General features: G+C 42.9%; 1 protein-coding gene across 1 annotated transcript; it reads left to right on the top strand.

Annotated features, from left to right (window-relative positions):
• The first annotated feature begins 101 nt into the window (after nt 1-101).
• SATL1 (spermidine/spermine N1-acetyl transferase like 1) lies at nt 102-18,180 on the top strand. The gene is made up of 6 exons (XM_080990146.1): nt 102-444; nt 5,787-5,838; nt 7,352-7,432; nt 12,890-12,991; nt 14,545-14,585; nt 17,840-18,180. Exons 1-6 carry the CDS (start codon nt 364-366, stop codon nt 18,008-18,010), a joined length of 528 nt encoding a protein of 175 aa, XP_080846272.1. The 5' UTR covers nt 102-363; the 3' UTR covers nt 18,011-18,180.
• The last annotated feature ends 1,033 nt before the right edge of the window (nt 18,181-19,213 follow it).

Here is a 19,213-nt window from a genome sequence, read left to right as displayed (position 1 = left end):
AAAGCAATTCACTAAAGGGGAGGAGATTAGGGAGGTAGAGAATTGTGACACTGATCCCATTGTGACTCTTCATATGATCCACATATGCTTAATGGCTCAACCACCAACTGAAGCACAAGGTGGGATGGAAACTGGGCAGCAGCAGGAAGTTAAATCCCCACCTATGTAAAGGAGGAAGGAGAAAACAGGGTGGGGAAGGGTGGGGAGGAATAACATCTTTTTCCCACCTTTTATTTTTTGTGCCTTGGCTAACAATAGCCGTTGGAGATGGTGAATGAAGTCAGTCCCCCAAGGAGAGGCCCAGCAGCACTCAAGCTCCCTTGTGGGAAGTGATCAGCATCCTTGCTGCTTCATGCTCTCAGGATGTCTAGCAACTCTCTGAACCGCTTCCGGGTTCGTCCAGCAGAACCGCGGGACTGTACGGAAATCCTGCGTCTCATCAAAGTAAGCGGGGGGTGGGGAGGGGAAGAGAGGCTGTAGGGAAGGAAAGTTCGATTTTTAGACCATTGGACACATTTGGATTTTTGAGTGAGTTGCATGGGTGCCTCCCTTTCTGTTTATCTCTCTCCCATTCCCCTGAATCTGCCCATCCCCACCCAAAGACAAGAACAGAGAAACACACAAAGACACACACTTCCTTCTTCCAAAATATCAGGGTAAAAATTGGATCAGAGTAAAAAATTGGATCCAATAAAATTAATCTGAGCACTGAAAGAGGAAGTGAGAAAGAGCATCACTCTTCCACTCTTTCCTTAAGGTAGAAAAGGGTAATTACCTTCACTACCTGATGACCAGGGCTACCCTGAGGAGTTCTCCAAATTGCCATTGTATCCATTGGTAACCCCTGGGCTTGGGAATGTCATGAAACACAGTCCAATCCTATAAACTGCTAGACTGGCAGATAAGTATGATTGCGGTAATTTCGGAAGGAAGGAAGGAAGGAAGGAAGGAAGGAAGGAAGGAAGGAAGGAAGATTTAAACATTTTTAGGATCATAGATCATCCCAGAGTGGCTTATAAGAGCCACTATAAAACATTATAAACTAGGCAATTAAAATAATACATAATTTGTGAAAACTCTTTAAATACTGTATAAAACAAAGAGGACAGCAGATAGCAAAGCCACATAAAATCACCACAACCAGTCACATAATAATCCCCAATGCAAAACCAATGCCATTTACAAAATTAATAGGTTCATTTTACACAAAAGCAGACAAGAAAATCAAAGTCTTTAGGGGCTGTAATGCCATGGGTGACACTAATGAGTGTGACTTCTGCCAGCACAGCAGCAAGCATGCTCTGCTTCCTGTCTCTCCCAGTCAGGACGTCTGATGAAATGGCTTCCCCCAGGGGCCAGCTGAGGGAGCAGGGAGGGCTGATGGTGCTGGACTATTACAGCACAGCCAAGTTTATTTCATTTCATTTCATTAAATTTATATCCCCACCCCACTTTCCTCTAACAAGCTCAAGGTAACATGCATGCTTCTTCTGACAACAACCCTGTGATGTAGGTTAGGCTGAGAGACTATAGCTGTTCCAAGATTGCTCAGAAAACTTCATGGGGATTATGAACCCTGGTTTTTCAGGTTCTAGACCACACTGGCTCTCTCTGGTTGGTAATCCCCATTGAACTCGGTGGGACTTCCTTCTGAATAAACATCCACAGGTCTGTGCTGTTAATGTTTGCTAATAAAGACAAACCCCTCCTCTTTGCCCACGATCATTGCGATCCTGAGTGCTTTTCCTGCCTTCCATCCACACCCATATACATTTTTTTTTTTTTACAAGCACATTCGGTCAAATAACACATTTAACATCACATCTAATTTAGCCCTTTATTTGTTGCCCAAATGCAATCAAGGAGATAGCCAGGCAGAGAAAGCAGTCCTTTAATTAGCATTTTGAAAAAATAGATGCAGTTTCTATTATTTCTGACCCCTCCACCACTCTCTTCTACTGGTTTAAAACCATGCTTTTCTGTCAGCAGTTTTATCTATTTATCTTCCTGTTTTAATACTGAATTACCCCTTTTAATTGTTGTCATTAGCTATCAGTATTCCAGTGATTAAGGCAAGGTGTATATTTTGCAAGCAGAACAGCTCTTAGAATAGCAAGTGGCGCACCTGTAGCTTTCTGCGCAAAGAGCTCTTGCTCTGATGCTCCAGGACATTTAAAAGCTGGTATGTACCAGTTCCTCTTAGACAAAATTGGATGTGCGTCCTGCTCCTTCTCAAAGCAGGGTACATATTAAAACATATATTGAGCTGGAAAACTAATCATGCAATTTGCCTCTTGAAATATGGAACCAGGAATTGTGGTTTCTTGCTTTCAGAGAAGCTATCTTATCTGAGCTGTTTCCAAGGAACAGGCACAACAAGTTGCATTATGCAACATATAGAAGAATTTTATCTCTCCTACCAAAACAGAGGTCTTGGGCTGATCTCTGCCAGTGACCTAAGGAAAGCTATGGATTACTAACTGACGTAATTTATTAAGAGTGCTGGCACTGCCCTTGGGACTTCCCTGAAAAATATTGTTTGGACTTTGTCAGCTTCCATAAACAGGGGCTAATCTGCAGCAATTATGGAGGTCAACCCCGAGTTAGATGTGTGTTTGTTTTGGCATATTTTGTTTGTTGTTTTTTTAGAGAAAATCTGGAATGTGTGTATATTTTTGAAGTTCGTATATTTTTTTATTTTAAGGAAAAGAAAACCAATCAATACAACAATAACAGTCAACCAAAACCTGAACTGATGATCCCCAGAGATTTTCAAGTGTCTCTAGGAAGAAACTTAATATTAGTAGATGAACTGGCACTTGTCCCATGCGCTATGACAGTGTTGGCAGCTGTGGTTGTGAGGGAGCATCCGTTGCCTCTTCATGGCTGCTGCTGCCAACTTCCTTCTTTGGGCAGCTCATGGCAGCTGCTGTAAAGCATGTGAGGAGGAGGAGGAGCAGGAGAGGCTTCCACAGCAGAAGCGCAGCCCTTTGTGACATGTCAGCTCTGAGGGGCAGGCAGAGGGCAGGACCACCCTGGGCAGTAAGAAAGTGGGAGTAGAGTGCAAGGAGTCAATTTTTCTTTTTCTTTAAAAAAAAATGCTTTGTGTGTTCAATCTAATCTTGCCCCTTTCTAAAAATTTACTTGTGCGCGAATTTCTTTTTTGTAAATCTATTGAAGAATAAAATAAAATCGGGATTAAGGGGTTACCTTAGGACAGTGTAGGGTGTGTATGCTGTGTCCCATTGGTCTAGTGGTGGTGTCACCTGCCCTTCTTCTGGTTGGAAATGCTTTAGAGGCGGGACACAAAAAATGTAGGGTGGTTGAGGAGGGTCAGTAGGGAGTGGGGAGTGAGAAAATCCCCCATTTTTGTCTGAGGAAGGGTACAAACTTGCTGTTCGCTAAATGTTTTGCACAAGGACTCCCACTATGCACAGCCAGAGCTAGATTTGTAGTCCAAAACATATGGAGGTCACCAAGTTGATGAAGGTTGATCTGAAGGTTCCAACGCCCAGCATTCTCAGAAACTGTCCCACCACACACCACTTTTCAGCCCCACTGACATTGAAGTATTGTGCAATATGTGAAAGAACCCTGAGCTACCCATCTAACCGTGGTTAAGAAGGAATCGTGTATTCTTTATGCAAGCCACCACAAGGAAATGAACAATATATAGCTTGCAGATTGTGTTCCAGGGACCCATGATGCTGCCGTTATATTACTTCCCTATAACTTGCCTATATTGTCTGGTACTATCTGCTGCAGGCAGTATCTCCGTGGCAGAACAATTTATCAGCTTAGCTATCTGAGTTCCTTTAAACTGGAGATGACGGGGATTGAACTTAGCACCTTCTGCCTGCAAAGCCAGGGTTCTGCTACTGAGTTATGGAAAGCACCTCCATACCTTCCTTGGTAAAACAAAAAGCAGCAGCAAGTAACAAGAACAAAAAGCAGGCTGCTAGCAAGTTCCACAGAGAAGCAGCAGCATCTTGTTGCTCATGGCATGGAATATTCTAATGATTAATATCAATTATCAAAGCTTCTGCTTTGAAGGGTTTCACTCATAAATCTGTTCCATCCTGTTTCCAGCTCAATCTGTTGCTTTAAAACTTGCACATACAAAAACAATATTTATTTTTTATTTGTTTATTGGAAGGTTTGTGCAGTGGGCAGCAGAGATGTATACATGTGATACAACAGAGTCTATTGCTTACAGTCCAAATATTTATGGAGCAAAATAGTAGTAGCTGTTGTTGTTATTATGATTATGAAAAATACATAAATAGAAGTAGAAGTCATAGAACAAATCTGCCTAACAAATATCCATTGACTTGTTCTGATACTCTGTAAGGCTCCTAATAAAATAAGCGGGTCAACATGATCCTGTACTGCATTACACCGGTGAATAATTTCAAAAGCTCGGATGTCCCAGGGTTGAAAAACATACTCCGTTCTCATGGTGATTCTTTGTGGCCTCTGGTGGGAGGAGGGGGAGTGACAGAGCATCTATTTTCTGTCTCCCCCTTCATTTCATGGTACAGGTGCATGGGTGGAGCTTGCTGTTCTCTCCCTGTACTTGCCTTTTATCAGAGGCTCCCACATCATGTTTTCCATTCCTTGTCTGCGAGTACCAGGCACAACTGCAGCTTCTAATTAGCCGGTTGTTGGTGTTTGCAAACCTGTCTTTGCCCAAAGACACACCTGGTGTCATATATGATATCAAATTTTGGGCAAGTTGCTGCGGCTAATGAGGTCCATGAGCCAGAAGGCCCCGCCCCCCCAGCTCAGCTATGGCACCTTGGAAAGGAATCTAAGCATCCCTGTCACCATCACTTTGCTTGTGTCAGTGGCACAGCCACCAGCCTCCCAAAAACTTGCCAGATTCTGTCTCTGTCCCAGTTTCCCTGTTGGGGAGGGGTCACCAATATTCAACCTTGCGTGAGAATTCTTCCACCACTCCTGGTTTCACAGAGAAGGTAATCAATGGCAATGGCTACCAGCCATGGCGGCTATGTACTGACTCTGAATCACAAGGGGGTAGGAGGATATTGTCCTTTTTGTAGGCTTCCCAGAGGCATCTGGTTGGGCACTATGAGAACAGGATGGTGGGCCACATGTCAAAGTTCTTCTCCTTTATTCATTTATTTACATTTATTAAATCAGTATACCGCCCTTCATCCAAAGATCTCAGGACATTCAGAGCATTTCTGCCTACATGGTGGAAAGGCTCCCCTTTGGCACCAGACACAGCTCCCAGGCAGGTATTCCACACAAGCACAAGAAAGGTTAGTGCGACGCCTGCCTGCCTGGCCTCCCCCTTGTCCATCCATTCCCAACAGCAGGGGCTGGTGGACTGGCTGGCTGGGTTCCCTCACCCACTTGCTTGCTTAGTCCGCCTCAACTCCTGGTATAACCAGTACCCCCTGGCCAGTCCCAGAGGCACCATTCGCCTGGGGAGCTTATAGCCAGGGTGGCTGCAACAAACAGAGAGGGCATCAGAGAAGGGAGGGAAGGAAGGAGGGGCAGAGGCCAGTGTGGCTTGCGGTGCCCCTGACTATTATTCCAAGGCACCCCAGGGTGCCAAGACACACTGGTTGAAAACCCCTGCTCTAGGGCATCCGATTGGTCATTCCGGGAACAGGATGCTTGACTAGATGGGCATATGCCTAATCTCTTGGCTCTCCTTATATCAAGGAGCTGACCTTCACTAACAATACCATTCCAATCTTTCATAGTGTTGTTGTTTTTAAAGTCCGCTTTGCTATTTTGGTTTCTTCTCTTGGCAGGAACTAGCTGCTTTTGAAAACATGCCTAATGCAGTAAAAGTAACAGAAACAGGTAAGGTAGATGCCTAGCATGTTAAATTTAGGAGGCTGCTATTTATTTTACCTCCAGGCCTTCTTCAGAGTGTAACATGCAATCAAGTCCTCGGCCCTGTCCCTCAGGTGAAGAACCACACAGTTGTTGTTCCAATACAGTTTACAATTTTAAAACACTAAAACAAATGCATTATATAAGGTGGAGACTGACATCCTCTTATGCCAACTGATGGCCTGGGCTCCCTCACTTCTGCCTCCCCTCAAGGCAGGTGTCTTTATTTTTATATACAAATTGCATCACCTGGTGGCAGGATGCTGGTGGTAATTTTAGGATCAGAGCAAGAACTGAGATGGAATTGAACCAGTTTCCATCCTTGCTATGGTCCTGATTTGATCGTCTTTCTAACACACACACACACACACACACACACACACACTGCAACTTGCATGGGGGGGGGCAGAAATCTTGCACATTGTGCAAATCTACATTTCAAGTGTAATTTGGCTCACAGAAAACGAATGTGAGGGAAGATGGTTCTAGCTCGAAAGACCTGACACCTTCTGAATGGTTTGGACTCCAACTCCAAGATGTTTGGAGGACGCTATGGTTGGCTAACACTAGACTAGTCTAACATCTCCCTAACATGCCGGTTATTTACCTGCAGGGATTTTAAACCCACCAGCACCTACCTACCCCTGTTCAAACAGATTAAGCAAAAAGGCTGGTGTTCATGTGGTCTGGGCTTGCATCAGATCTGCATATTGGTGAAGATGCCTGTTTTGGCCTTTGATCTTTTTGTGCCAACACAATTCACATGTTGCTGTCCAAAGAAAAGAGCCCCAAAAATACAATTTTGTTTGGGTGAACCTCAGATTTCACACCCTCCAGTCCATCATGGCTGCTCTCCCACACCCACTCAGAATTCTACTTTGAGAAGATGCTGGTGGCAACATTATTATTCATTATTATTATTTATTAAATTTGTATACTGCCATTCATCTGTAGCGCCCAGGGCGATTTGCAACATAAAAACACAAGATAACCCCCCCCCCCAATACCGTATTTTTCGCTCTATAAGATGCACCAGACCATAAGACGCACCTAGTTTTTGGAGGAGGAAAACAAGAAAAAAAATATATTCTGAATCTCAGAAGCCAGAACAACAAGAGGGATCGCTGCACAGTGAAAGCAGCAATCCCTCTTGCTGTTCTGGCTTCTGGGATAGCTGCACAGCCTGCACTCACTCCATAAGACGCGCACACATTTCCCCTTACTTTTTAGGAGGGAAAAAGTGAGTCTTATAGAGCAAAAAATATGGTACATAATAAAAACAAGAACAAGGCCAAACCAACAACAAACCCTAACCCTCCCTCCCTCCCTCGCACTCCACCCCATCCTACTACTACTACTACTACTACTACTACTACTTAGTACTAGTAAGTACTACTACTTAGTACTACTACCTATTACTAATCTTCTTTTATCTTGGGACTATATTTTAGTGCTTTATTCAACTATCTAAACATTTCAGATTTGCTTCGAGATGGTTTCGGATCACGTCCTTTCTTCCAGTGTTTAATAGCAGAAGCAAATAAGGATGATGCAATGCAGGGTAAGCTTTCAAGAAAACAAAGTTATCATTTATTTGTATAACCAGACATCCCATAGAATGAGTGCCAACACTGAAAATGCTCCACCTCAAGAAGCTACCCACTGGGCTGCATCTGGTGGGGGTATCCAGAGAAGGACCTCAGAAGATAATAGGGTCTAGGTGGGTTGGGGTGGGGAACCTGTGGGCCTCCAGAAGTTGCTGGACTACAACTTTATCACTTCTGCTATGCTGAATGGGCTTGATGTGGGTGAGGGGTCCAATGACATTTGGAGAGCCTCATCACTGGCAATGCTGAGGCTCACAGTTCAACTGCAACCTTCTAAGCCTCCCTATCTGAACTTTGGTACTTTCATCATAGCAAATCCCACCCTAGCTATACCCCTCCCTGAGGGAATGTAGCATTGAGTTCCTCTTGCCTGCCTGCCTCGATCAAAAAGTGTGTTTGTGTGTAGAAACTAACTTAGGTCATTTTTTGGCATCCATTGCTCCACCTATGAGTATAAGGGGTGTTAGGAGATGGGTAGTACATTGCGCACGAAACAAGGATGCCCACTGCCCCCCTTCCTATTCATCCTGGCCCTGGAACCTCTAGCAATCCGAATCTGGGCAGCCCGACATCAAGGCAGTGGAAATAAAAGGCAAAACCTATAAATTAGGGCTCTTTTCAGATGACCTAATGGTCACAACACCAGACCCCATCAACACAGCAACCACCTTAACCAAAGAACTCAGCACATTTGCAATGGTATCGGGCCTACAATAAACTTTGCAAAATCTGAGGCTATGTGCTTCAACACTCCCTCCATACCCAAAAAGAATTCACCAACATCACAAAGAAAAAACTCTGCCGCACCAGGTTCAGATACCTAGGGGTACAGATAACCAGAAACCACAAAAAACTATACCACCACAATTACAAACCCCTATGATGACAAATTAACAAAGACCTGATGAGATGGAGCAATACCAACTTCACTCTCTCAGATAAAATAGTCATGATCAAAATGATTACCCTTCCAAAATTAACCTACCTATTCCAAACCCTCCCAATCTGGATTCCACCAATCCAACTCCACAAATGGCAGAAAAAACTACACTTGTTTATCTTCTCACACGAAAAGCCAAGAATAAGCCCCAAACACCTGCACCTCCCCACCTCAGAAGGAGCATGGGGAATCCCCAACATAGAACTATACTACATCGCCAACCATATAATCCCATACATTCTAGAAGATGAGAAGAAACAATGGGTACCCTTGGAGAGAGACATAATCGAAAACACTCCCACCCCAGCATATACTTTCCTCCAAAACAAACTAAAGAAAATCCCCACAACACTAAACAGGTTCACACAGACCAGGCTTCCTCAAACTCGGCCCTCCAGATGTTTTGGGCCTACAACTTCCATGATCCCTAGCTAGCAGGACCAGTGGTCAGGGATGATGGGAATTGTAGTCTCAAAACATCTGGAGGGCCGAGTTTGAGGAAGCCTGACACAGACCATGCTTACATAGAAAGAAGAAGTTGGCAAACTGTCCCCAACCCAATCCCCACTAATCCCCCTGGCTTACCACCCACTATTCCACCACACAGCACAAAATCTCCAGATAAAAACCTGGCAAGCCAAAGGTCTATATCACATAGCAGACTTCTACAAAAATAACAAACCCATATTGACACAAGAAATACAAAATAAATATCCTGGCTAACACACCACCAACTACACACTTTAAACAACCCAGCAGTAAAATCAGCAGCCACTAGGTCCTTGACCACCTTCAAAGGTCTTCTGCTAACAACAACGGGACATAGCAAGGGGATGGTATCTACAATATACAAAACACTGCTCCAAAGCCCCACAAACACTCTTCACACAATCAAAAAACAACATAGGCTGTGAAATTAACCCCACCCAATTGACTAGAATGTGGTCTAAACCTCCCTTTAAAGCCATATCAGCAAGAAGAACTCACTCTGAAACTCACTTACAGATGGTACCAAACACCACAGAAACTGGCACTGATACACCCAGGAACCTCACCAAAATGCTGGCAAGGCTGCACCTCCACAGGCTCATACCTCCACATGTGATGGGAATGCCCCCAAACCCAACTCTTCTGGACAACAGTCATACAAGAAATAAGCAAAATAACTAAACAGGTACTAGAAGTCATGCCCTACTGAATATCTTACCCTATAAAGAGCTCATATCCCACCTACTCTCAGCAGCCAGAAACAACATAGCCAGACACTGGAGGGACCTGTCTGGGATAAAGATGGAACACTGGTATCAAGTAGTACAGGAAACAGCCTTACTAGAAAAACTAACCAGTAGACTGAAACTGACACGGGGAGAAATAGAAGAGGATGCCTTTACTCCAGCATGGCTCCCCTTTATCACATACACAGCCCAACAAGGCAACAGCATGAACCCACCGACAGCATACAATTCAATATGGCTAACTTAACCCAACAACCACCGAACAAGCAGGGTTTTCATTGCCATTGCCCCTGTTCTGTGGAACAGCATCCCTATTGGGATATAGTGAGCCCACCATTTATGTGGGTTTTATGCTGGGAAGTTCCCAGAGCCAGATAAGCAAAGTGGAGGGCTTAAACAGCTCTTTCTGTGGTGGGTTTACCCTGCTCTCCAACTATTTTTTAGCTGTGCGCTGAAGGTTCTGATTGCGCAGGTAAATTAAGGGTAAATCGTGGGCCCACTTTACTTTTGGGGGAAATAGAAGACATTATTGCTTTGACAAAGGGACGTGGGTAGTGCTGTGGGTTAAACCACAGAGCCTAGGACTTGCTGATCAGAAGGTCAGCGGTTTGAATCCCCGTGACGGGGTGAGCTCCCGTTGCTCGGTCCCTGCTCCTGCGAACCTAGCAGTTCGAAAGCACGTCAGAGTGCAAGTAGATAAATAGGTACTGCTCCAGCGGGAAGGTAAACGGCATTTCCGTGCACTGCTCTGGTTCGCCAGAAGCGGCTTAGTCATGCTGGCCACATGACCCGGAAGCTGTACGCCGGCTCCCTCGGCCAATAAAGTGAGATGAGCGCCACAACCCCGAGTTGGTCACAACTGCACCTAATGGTCAGGGGTCCCTTTACCTTTACCTATTACTTTGACAAGCTTCTACATTTCAAGAGAAAGGTTTCTGCTTTAAATGTTCACTTTGTATTGTTTGCAAGCCTGAATTTAGTTGGATTTTTCCTATTCTTTTCGAAACTGTTTTTCAGTTTTATGTTTGTAAATCACATTCAGACTCATGTGAAAGGCAATAATAAATATCTCCCCACAAGAACCCCCAGCCATCCAGGACATAAAACATGTAACTTGCACTCCTTGACATTTAAAGTGTGAAGAATATTCTACTTTGTTTTGGAATTGCTTGTCAACAGTGGATTGCTACTTCCCTCAAAATACTTTCTACAATTTTAAATGAGTTTCAGCACATGTTGTTGAACCTCCTGCCATCTGACCAAGAGGCACATAGTGTGTCCTAAAAGATGACAGCCTTAATCCTTTTAATTGCCTGGAGAATTTAAAAAACTTTTTTTTAGAAATCAGCTAAACATTAAAGGTCTGGCTATAGCTTCACAATCCAAAAGAGGCTTTTAGGTTTGTGTTCTGTTAGTCACAGATGTATATACCACCCTGCTGGATGGCAAATGGTGTTTTGAAGCTAATAAATATTTCAAAAGCAATTCTTGGCATATCCTGATGAGACGGAGAATGGGTCAACTGTGCAACAAAAACGAAATTAATACCCCCCACCAAGAATATGAAGATATTTACATGAACCTAAAATGTGAGCCCTTTGATCCTGGCCTTTTTTTAGAGCTAAGTCAGTGGTTGGGGAGGTGGTATTTGGCTTAGCACAGTAGTGCTGGGAGAGAGAGGTAATTAACCTCTCACAGTTTCCCCTATCCTTCCCTATGTCTGAGCTATTAAAATGCTCTCAGGGGTGGGGGATGGGGGGGAGACAAGTGCAATATAGGCTCTTATTTTTCTTTCTACCCACCAAGATAATATCACTTTATCTAATACAATGGTACCTCTGGTTACGTACTTAATTCATTCTGGAGGTCCGTTCTTAACCTGAAACTGTTCTTAACCCGAAGCACCACTTTAGCTAAGGGGCCTCCCGCTGCTGCCGCACCGCTGCCGCACGATTTCTGTTCTCATCATGAGATAAAGTTCTTAACCCGAGGTACTATTTCTGGGTTAGTGGAGTCTGTAACCTAAAGCATATGTAACCTGAAGTGTATGTAACCCGAGGTACCACTGTACAGTGGTGGTTAGTGTCCATTGGGACTGGTAGGGTAGAAGGCAGGGAGACCAACAGAAGGTGGCGCCAGAGTAAACAACAGGTAGAGCCAGAGCCAATGACAGGCAGAGTGAACTACCGTAACTTTGCTAAGTCTCCATCCTCCTGGCTGCTGAGTTCTACAAGGGCAACAATGGGACTAAGGAGGGGGAAGTTGAGAGGCAGTGCTACAACCTGGCCTAGCTGCAGTTAAGAAGGTAGACATGAGGACGCTAGAGGAAGGTAGACTGAGGTTGGAGGGGCAATGCCCCCACCTACCCAAGCAGACCAGCCTGTGCTGCTTTAATAGTCAACTCAGGTACTGAGTGCAGAGAGGATTGGAGCCAGTGTGGTATAGTGGTTAGGGTGTCAGACCAAGTCCTGGTTCAAATTCCCACTCATTTATTAAGCTCTCTGGGTGACCTTGGGCCAGTACTACTTCATAGGGTTGGTGGGGAGGAGGAGCTCCATGGAGAAAAAGGTGGTATATAAATGTAGTAAATAAAATAAAGAAGTAATAAATTGGTGGCAAAGTGGGACCACTGAGAAGAAAGGAAAGGAGAAAATCTCTGTATGCTCAGGGGGGAGACAGAATTACTAATGGGGCTTCTGAGGCACAATTGCATCATTATGTTGGTGTGGGACTATTTTGGCTTTGTTACTGAAAATGTTTTTAATTAAAAAAACATTGAAGTGGCTTTTCCTTATAGCAGTGTGGTTCTCTTTACTTTTATTGTATTAACCAGTAAGCCCTTTTATATTGAGGAAATTTGATTTGCTTAAAAAATAACAACACATGGTTTTGTTTGCTTCCCTGGCTCCTTTGGAAGGCCATGACAAAGTAATTATCCCCCAAATGCAAATTTAATACGTCTTACAAAAGGTGCTATTACCAAATTCAGTAAAATTCTGGTCTATTTATGTTGAAGTGATAATTTAAAAGGAAGGTGTAGTATCTAATGTTAGTTAGGTAGACCTGTTGAAATTAATGATTACAGTATTACTAAACTAAAACAAATGTGTGCACTCTGAGTAGAAATTAGTTGGATACAGTCTAAGATGATTAACTAATTCATAATTCTCTAGCTGATTGACAGCCTTACACAATAGTAGTTATTTCCTTACAATAGCTGTTTTGTGTCTCGCCAGAAACCGACATTGTAGGGTTTGCTATGTATTACTATACTTATGACCCTTGGATTGGCAAGCTGTTGTACTTAGAAGACTTCTACGTTATGGATGAATATAGAGGTAAAAATAATACTGTTTGCACATAATAAAGTGAGAGACAGTGTGGAGGTGTGGTTAGGTGGTTGGGCTGAGATTGGTAAGACCCGGAGATAAAGTCCTCATCACTTAGCCCTAAAGCCTAAAACTGGGCTAGGGAAACTGTGGCCCCCAATATATTGTTGGATTCCTAGCTCCCATCAGCCCCAGCCAGTTGGGCAAGACAGTTTGCATTTAAAGGGAAACATACCTAATTTGAATTTCCAAAACAAAATGCAAACTGAAACAGTCATCCTTAGAATTTTGCACTGAATTTTGTGATGCAGTTCTCCAACCAAGGAAAGTGTTCAAAATTGCATATACCAGGGTGAAATGTGCATAAAATGCACCTAACTCCTGCACCAAGCTGGTGCCAAACGTATTGCTTTCTGTTCCTTTGGACCATCAAGACCATATACACTGTCCAGGCTTGCTTAGTGAAAAATGAATCATGTAAGAGAAATTGCTTTTCAAAATTGTTTATACTGGGAGTTTTGCACTGATTTGGAATGTGAATAACTGAATTTAAGACTGCCCAACTGCCACTAACCACGGTGGCTTCTGAAGAACCATTTTGTCCTGAGGAAAGGGGAGAATAGGATTTCAATATTGAGTTATTTCTCATTTTGCCTTTTTTGTTTTATTGTCTAATTGTTACTCATGCTTACTGTTACTAATTCTATGGAGCCAGCTTTGTGGGGCAGTATAGGGAAACACTTTGAATAAATATTTACATTCTACATTGAACAACCATCAGTAACCTGGTGCCCTGCAATGTTTTGGACTACAACTCTCATAATCATTGATCATTAGCTCTGCTAGCTGGGGCTAGGGATGGGGGAGAAACTAGATTCAGTTCACATTTATAGGCAAAGCTTCCTAATTCACATTTTCTGTAACAATACACAAACTGAAATGCCACAAGCTTTCCTTGGAGATTCACACTTCTCTCAATTTTGCACTACAGTTCCCAAGCCATGTAATGCGTGGAAAAATGCATGTGCTAGGGTAAACTGGGCACAAAAATGCATATATTAGTAAAAAATAGCATACAAAATGCAAAGTATTTGCTAGAGAAAATTGCAAAGTTGTATATATATGAGGGAAAATGCACAATAAAATATCACTAAGTTATCATGAGAATTTTTATTTTTTTAAAAGTGAAGTGATGTGCCAATGTGGATAACTGCACTTGAGTGTGAAAAAATGAGAAACCAAAATTGATAGATTCACCCTTCCTTAGTTGGGGCTGATAGGACTTGGGAGTCCACCAGGTAGAAGGAGGCTAGCCTTGCAGTTCCATTTCCTTTTCTTTCCTAAAATAATGATAATGTACAGGCTTCTCTGCAATTTCAAAGAAATTTAATTTTTGTATGTGTATAGAATAATGCATTAGATTTTACCGGTAAATATTCCTATTTTGTTCATGGCTCATGGCAAAGAAGATAAAATAGCATATTGTCAAAGCAGGCAAACTGTTCACATGGGTATGTTGCAAGTTTTGGTATCTGAGGTTTTTCTGATCTGTGTTTTGGCAGGTTGGGGCATTGGAACAGAACTTTTAAAAAGATTAAGCCAGGCAAGTTATATTTTCCTGTCTTCTATTTACTTGTATGTATTTACTTTGTTAGCTGTATATTCAACAGTATAGACTTAAATCTACTTTAGTCAAAAAGCTGCTGACATATTAAATTTGACTGAGAGTCTTCTCTAGCCTGGTGACCTCCACATGTTGCTGGACTACAACTCCCATCACCCTTATTGCTCATTCTGGCTGAGGATGATGGGAGCTGGAGTCCAACAGCATCTGGAGGGCTACCAGTTCCCCAAACCTGGTTTCATTATTCAAGTCAGCTGTGAGAATCAAGAAGCAAAAGAGAGGATCAACAGGGTATCAGTGGTTAGAACCTCTAATCTTATTCACACAAGCAACAGATCAGATTGTAAAAACTGTTGATACAACTGTTTCACGCTTCAGACTGCAGGTAGGGGCTTGCATCTGCAGGAACACACATGAAAAGTTCCTTAAATTTCTAACAGAACACAAGGTGAAATGTGAGTTAATAGCAGAATACAGAGGCTAAAAAAAGGGCTAATGCACCAAGAAAAATATATGTAGATTTTAATAATTTCTTCCACTCTGGAGAGATTCACCTCACCTGGAGTGCTGCATCTAGCTCTGGACACTGCAGCATAGTGATAAACTGGAACAGAGAGCAATACAGCAACACAGAAAACCTGCCTTCTACCCAATCTTATCATTGGCAGCTCTCCAGGCTTTCAGATGGGGGCAATCCCAGACGTACTTGGAAATGCCAGAGGGTGAAAGGGGAACCTTCTGCATGCAAAGTGTATGCTCTGCCACTGAGCCATGGCATCTCCTCCCAAAGATGGTGAGGGGTCTGCAAACTATGTTCTGTGAGTTGGGCTTAAATCTGGAGGACAGGCATCTTCAAATACCTGAAGGGGTGTCATATAGGTTATTGTATTTTAGTGTTTTATTAGAAGCCGCCCAGAGTGGCTGGGGACACCCAGCCAGATGGGCGGGGTATAAATAAATAAATAAATAAATAAATAAATAAATAAAATAAATGAAGCAAAATTGTTCTGTGGAACAGACTCCCTTGGAAGGAACTTGTCTTTAGAGGTTACTAAACAGAAAACAGCCACCTATCAAGAATGATGTAGCAGTGGATTTACTGCATTGGCATGAAGGGGACTAGACTAGGTGACCTTTGAAATCCCTTCTAACTCAATACTTTCCTAATCCCTCTGTACTAATAAATAAAATCAGAATTTTGCATATATAAAACTAGATGTCAGGGGGAGGAGTTATAGCTGAACACTCACTGTTGTGCTAGCTTTCTATGTGTGGGGAAGCTTTCAGTATGAAAATACATTGAACCATGTAATCCTCACTTGTAGTCTGAAGGGGTACCAACAGTTTTAACCATCTAATCATTTGTATGAATGAAGTTTTTACTTGCATTCCAACTGGTGACTCAGCTTCGTTCTCCAGCTGTGATACAATATCCTCTTCCAGAAGGGCAATCCTAATCAACTTCCTGAATTTGTTTGGGAAGGGAGACTAGGTAGAAAAAGAGGGAAGAGTTACAGGTTTGAAAAATATTCCCATGTGGAAGATACAACCTAGACTAGAACTTACCTCAAAAAACAGATTGGATTTTAAGTCTTCTCCTTGAGTGCTTATGATTGGGATCATACTATAGTATGCTTTCTTACCTGTTTGTCATGTTCACCTTTCAGCTGAACGGGGCAGGAATCATCCTTTTAATATTGTTGCATGAGCATTTTTAAAATACAATTTCCTGATGCATTGTCTTTAACTGTTTGTAAGCTTTGTGCATTTTATGGATGTGTAAGTTGCTTTGAGACATTTGTGAGTGAAATGAAAACAATTATAGGCATCTTTAAATAAAACAAGGAGAAATTAAATGGTGGATGTGCAATGTACCACCACAGCTACTGTACATATCAATTGGCTCTGAAGCAGAAAAGCATTTTGCCAGCTAAAAGGTTTTATAAGAATTCTTAACAAATTAGTGACTAATTAATGACTTATATCCAAATCTTTGATCTTGTATTAATGCTTAAAAATGCCCAAGAATGTGAGAACAGCAAAGAGCTCTAAGTTGTCCCAGTTTAGATTCAGAACTCTAGATGCAGGTATTATAGTCCTACAACTTTCTGTGCAATCCGTGAATGCAGTGGTTCTTGCAAAGAAAGCCAAGTAACTGTGTTTTCTTTTACTCCAAGTTTTGTTTCTGCATTTGCTACAGTAATAATTTCAAGCAACAAGATTAACTGGCAGCTTAAATATAAATGGTTTAAAAAAGTAACTCCCACAAGAGGTAGTGATGGCTACCAACCTCATGTCTTAGAGGGAATGCATAAAGGGAAAGGCAATAAATGGCATAGAGTGGGCATGTACAACACGTCGATCACGATCGACTGTTGGAACCTGAGACTGATTATGGTCGATCGCAGGTTGATCGCTGCGCTCCTGGGGGGACTTGAGATGCTGCCCTGCTATCTCCAAGGGAGAGCTGGTGTGTGCATACGCTGCGAGATTGCTATCCTTCCCACTGCTGAGCGCTGGCGGTGGGGTGGGGTGGGATGCTGCCTGAGGGACAGAAAGAGAGGGAGAGAGAGTGCCCCAGCTTGCTATCCTTCCCGCTGCTGAGCGCTGGCAGTGGGGTGGGGTGGGATGGGATGCTGCTTGAGGGAGAGCAAGAGAGGGAGGAGGAGAGAGAGTGCCCCAGCTTGCTATCTTTCCCGCTGTGCTGAGTGCTGGCAGTGGAATGGGATGCTGCCTGAAGGAGGGAGGGAGAGAGAGAGAGAGAGAGAGAGAGAGAAAGAAAGCAGGGAAGGAAGAATCATGGAGCAAGGAAGGAAGCAACTCGGAAGGGAAATAATTCTCTCTCTCTCTCTCTCACACACACACACACACAAAAACACACACACACACACACACACACACACAGAGAAGCTGGCTCCTCAGATCTGTGCAAACTAATATAAAAATATAGTTTGACTTTTCTCACTTGTTTAGTTATTTCTCCATCTAGTAACTATTTGGATCTGTCATAATGAAATCCAAACATAACTACTGTATCTATGAAATAAAGATGTATTTATCTATCTTGCTTCGGAGGGTGGTAGAGCACTGCCAGTTTTTGATACTTGTTGGTAGATGGGAGGCAACTTAAGCTTGGATGTGCCTGGCATAGAGGGAAAAGCAATAAATGGCTACCAGCACTGGACACCCCTCTCTTATTTCCCCAAATGCTATTGCCTGTGCTTACTTTTCAGATAGCAATCGAAACCAACTGCAGCTGCATGCATTTCCTTGTTGTTGTTTGGAACAAGCCATCTATAGAGTACTATATGAGGCGTGGTGCTTCAGACCTTTCCACTGAAGAAGGCTGGCATCTCTTTAGATTTGACAAAGAAAATCTAGTCAGAATGGCTTCTGGAGACTAAAAGAAGGAAGTCCGCCATTTTTTTTTATCACTCTCAAAGCTTGGAGTGCTCATCAGGCTTGCAATGAAAAATCTCACTTACAAGGGGAGACTTCTGGTTAACACAGTGGCTTCAAAGCAGAGTGCAAATAGCAAGAAAAATTAAAAGAAGCGTGCGTGTTTTATGACTGACATGACTTTGATAAATTGCTTTACTTTTTCTTCACATGGATGTACAACACTTCAAATGCAGCCTGAATCTTACGGATCAGTTTAAGCAAAGGTGACTCAACTGGTGACTCATATGGAGAAAGAACACAGGTGGGACATAATGTGCTAGTCTGGCCAGGAAACCTCTTGCTTTTCTTCAAATGCAAAAATAGTGCTGGTGCCCTAGTGTGTTAGAGCATGCACAAGCTTGTGCCCAGAAGGAAGAACAAGACTTTGTGGGAAAGAGCACCTGCCTTGCATGCAGAAAGTCCCAGATTTGATTCCTGGTGCCTCCAAGTCAGAGGATGCCAAGCTGGGAAAGGCTGCCTTAGACAAACCATTCTCTCAGCCTCAGTCCCCCGATTTCCAGTGACTTGCCTGTTTATAAAGGTTACAACTAGAGAATGCATGATACACTTTAAAAAACTGTACCTATTTTAGGTATTACCATTAAAATCACAGGCTTTGCATACAGTCAGAGATGCAATCACCAGTTTTTCTGGGTAGGGCTGGGAAAACACACTCATCTGAAACCTGGAGAGCTTTTGCCAACCAGAGTACACAATCTGAACCAGAGAGACCATATTGTCTGACTCAGCTTCCTATGTTCCTGTGGTCTTGCACTTTTCCTACCCTTACCCAAAGCAGTATCATGACATTTGTGTCACATGGCTTGTTGCTATATCACCAATACTGGAGAACCAAGGCAGCGTCCCAGTACCCACATAAAGCAGGGGGCGGCAGAAAGTAGATCAGTATCTACTAGTAGACCCCAGAGTGACTTTTCAGTAGATCAGCTAGAGTTTCAGCAACTATTTTAACTATAGCAATGACAAAATGACACCCCAAGTTAGGCTGTTGCATTGCAGAAAGCTAACCAGGAGTGGTATTGTATGTGAAAGGATTGTGCGCTCACTTCAGTTTTAGTATGAAAAACAAATGTGTTGGCTCAGAATGTGCTCAGAAGCACCCTGTTGTTTAACCCTGTATGCCTTTTTTGGCTGGCTCCCTTTGG

Source organism: Podarcis pityusensis, assembly GCF_964106645.2.
Source record: "Podarcis pityusensis genome assembly, chromosome: Z".
NCBI classification, from domain to species: domain Eukaryota; kingdom Metazoa; phylum Chordata; class Lepidosauria; order Squamata; family Lacertidae; genus Podarcis; species Podarcis pityusensis.
The sequence above is the reverse complement of the archived record's forward strand: the minus strand, read 5'-3'. Positions and strand labels throughout refer to the sequence as shown.

Bases quoted from the DNA above. Each gene is read 5' to 3' on its own strand.
- SATL1 (XM_080990146.1), top strand. From the start codon at position 364: ATGTCTAGCAACTCTCTGAACCGCTTCCGGGTTCGTCCAGCAGAACCG. The intron at 7,433-12,889 runs GTAAGCTTTCAA...GTGTCTCGCCAG, and splicing joins TAAGGATGATGCAATGCAGG to AAACCGACATTGTAGGGTTT. The intron at 12,992-14,544 runs GTAAAAATAATA...GTGTTTTGGCAG, and splicing joins CGTTATGGATGAATATAGAG to GTTGGGGCATTGGAACAGAA.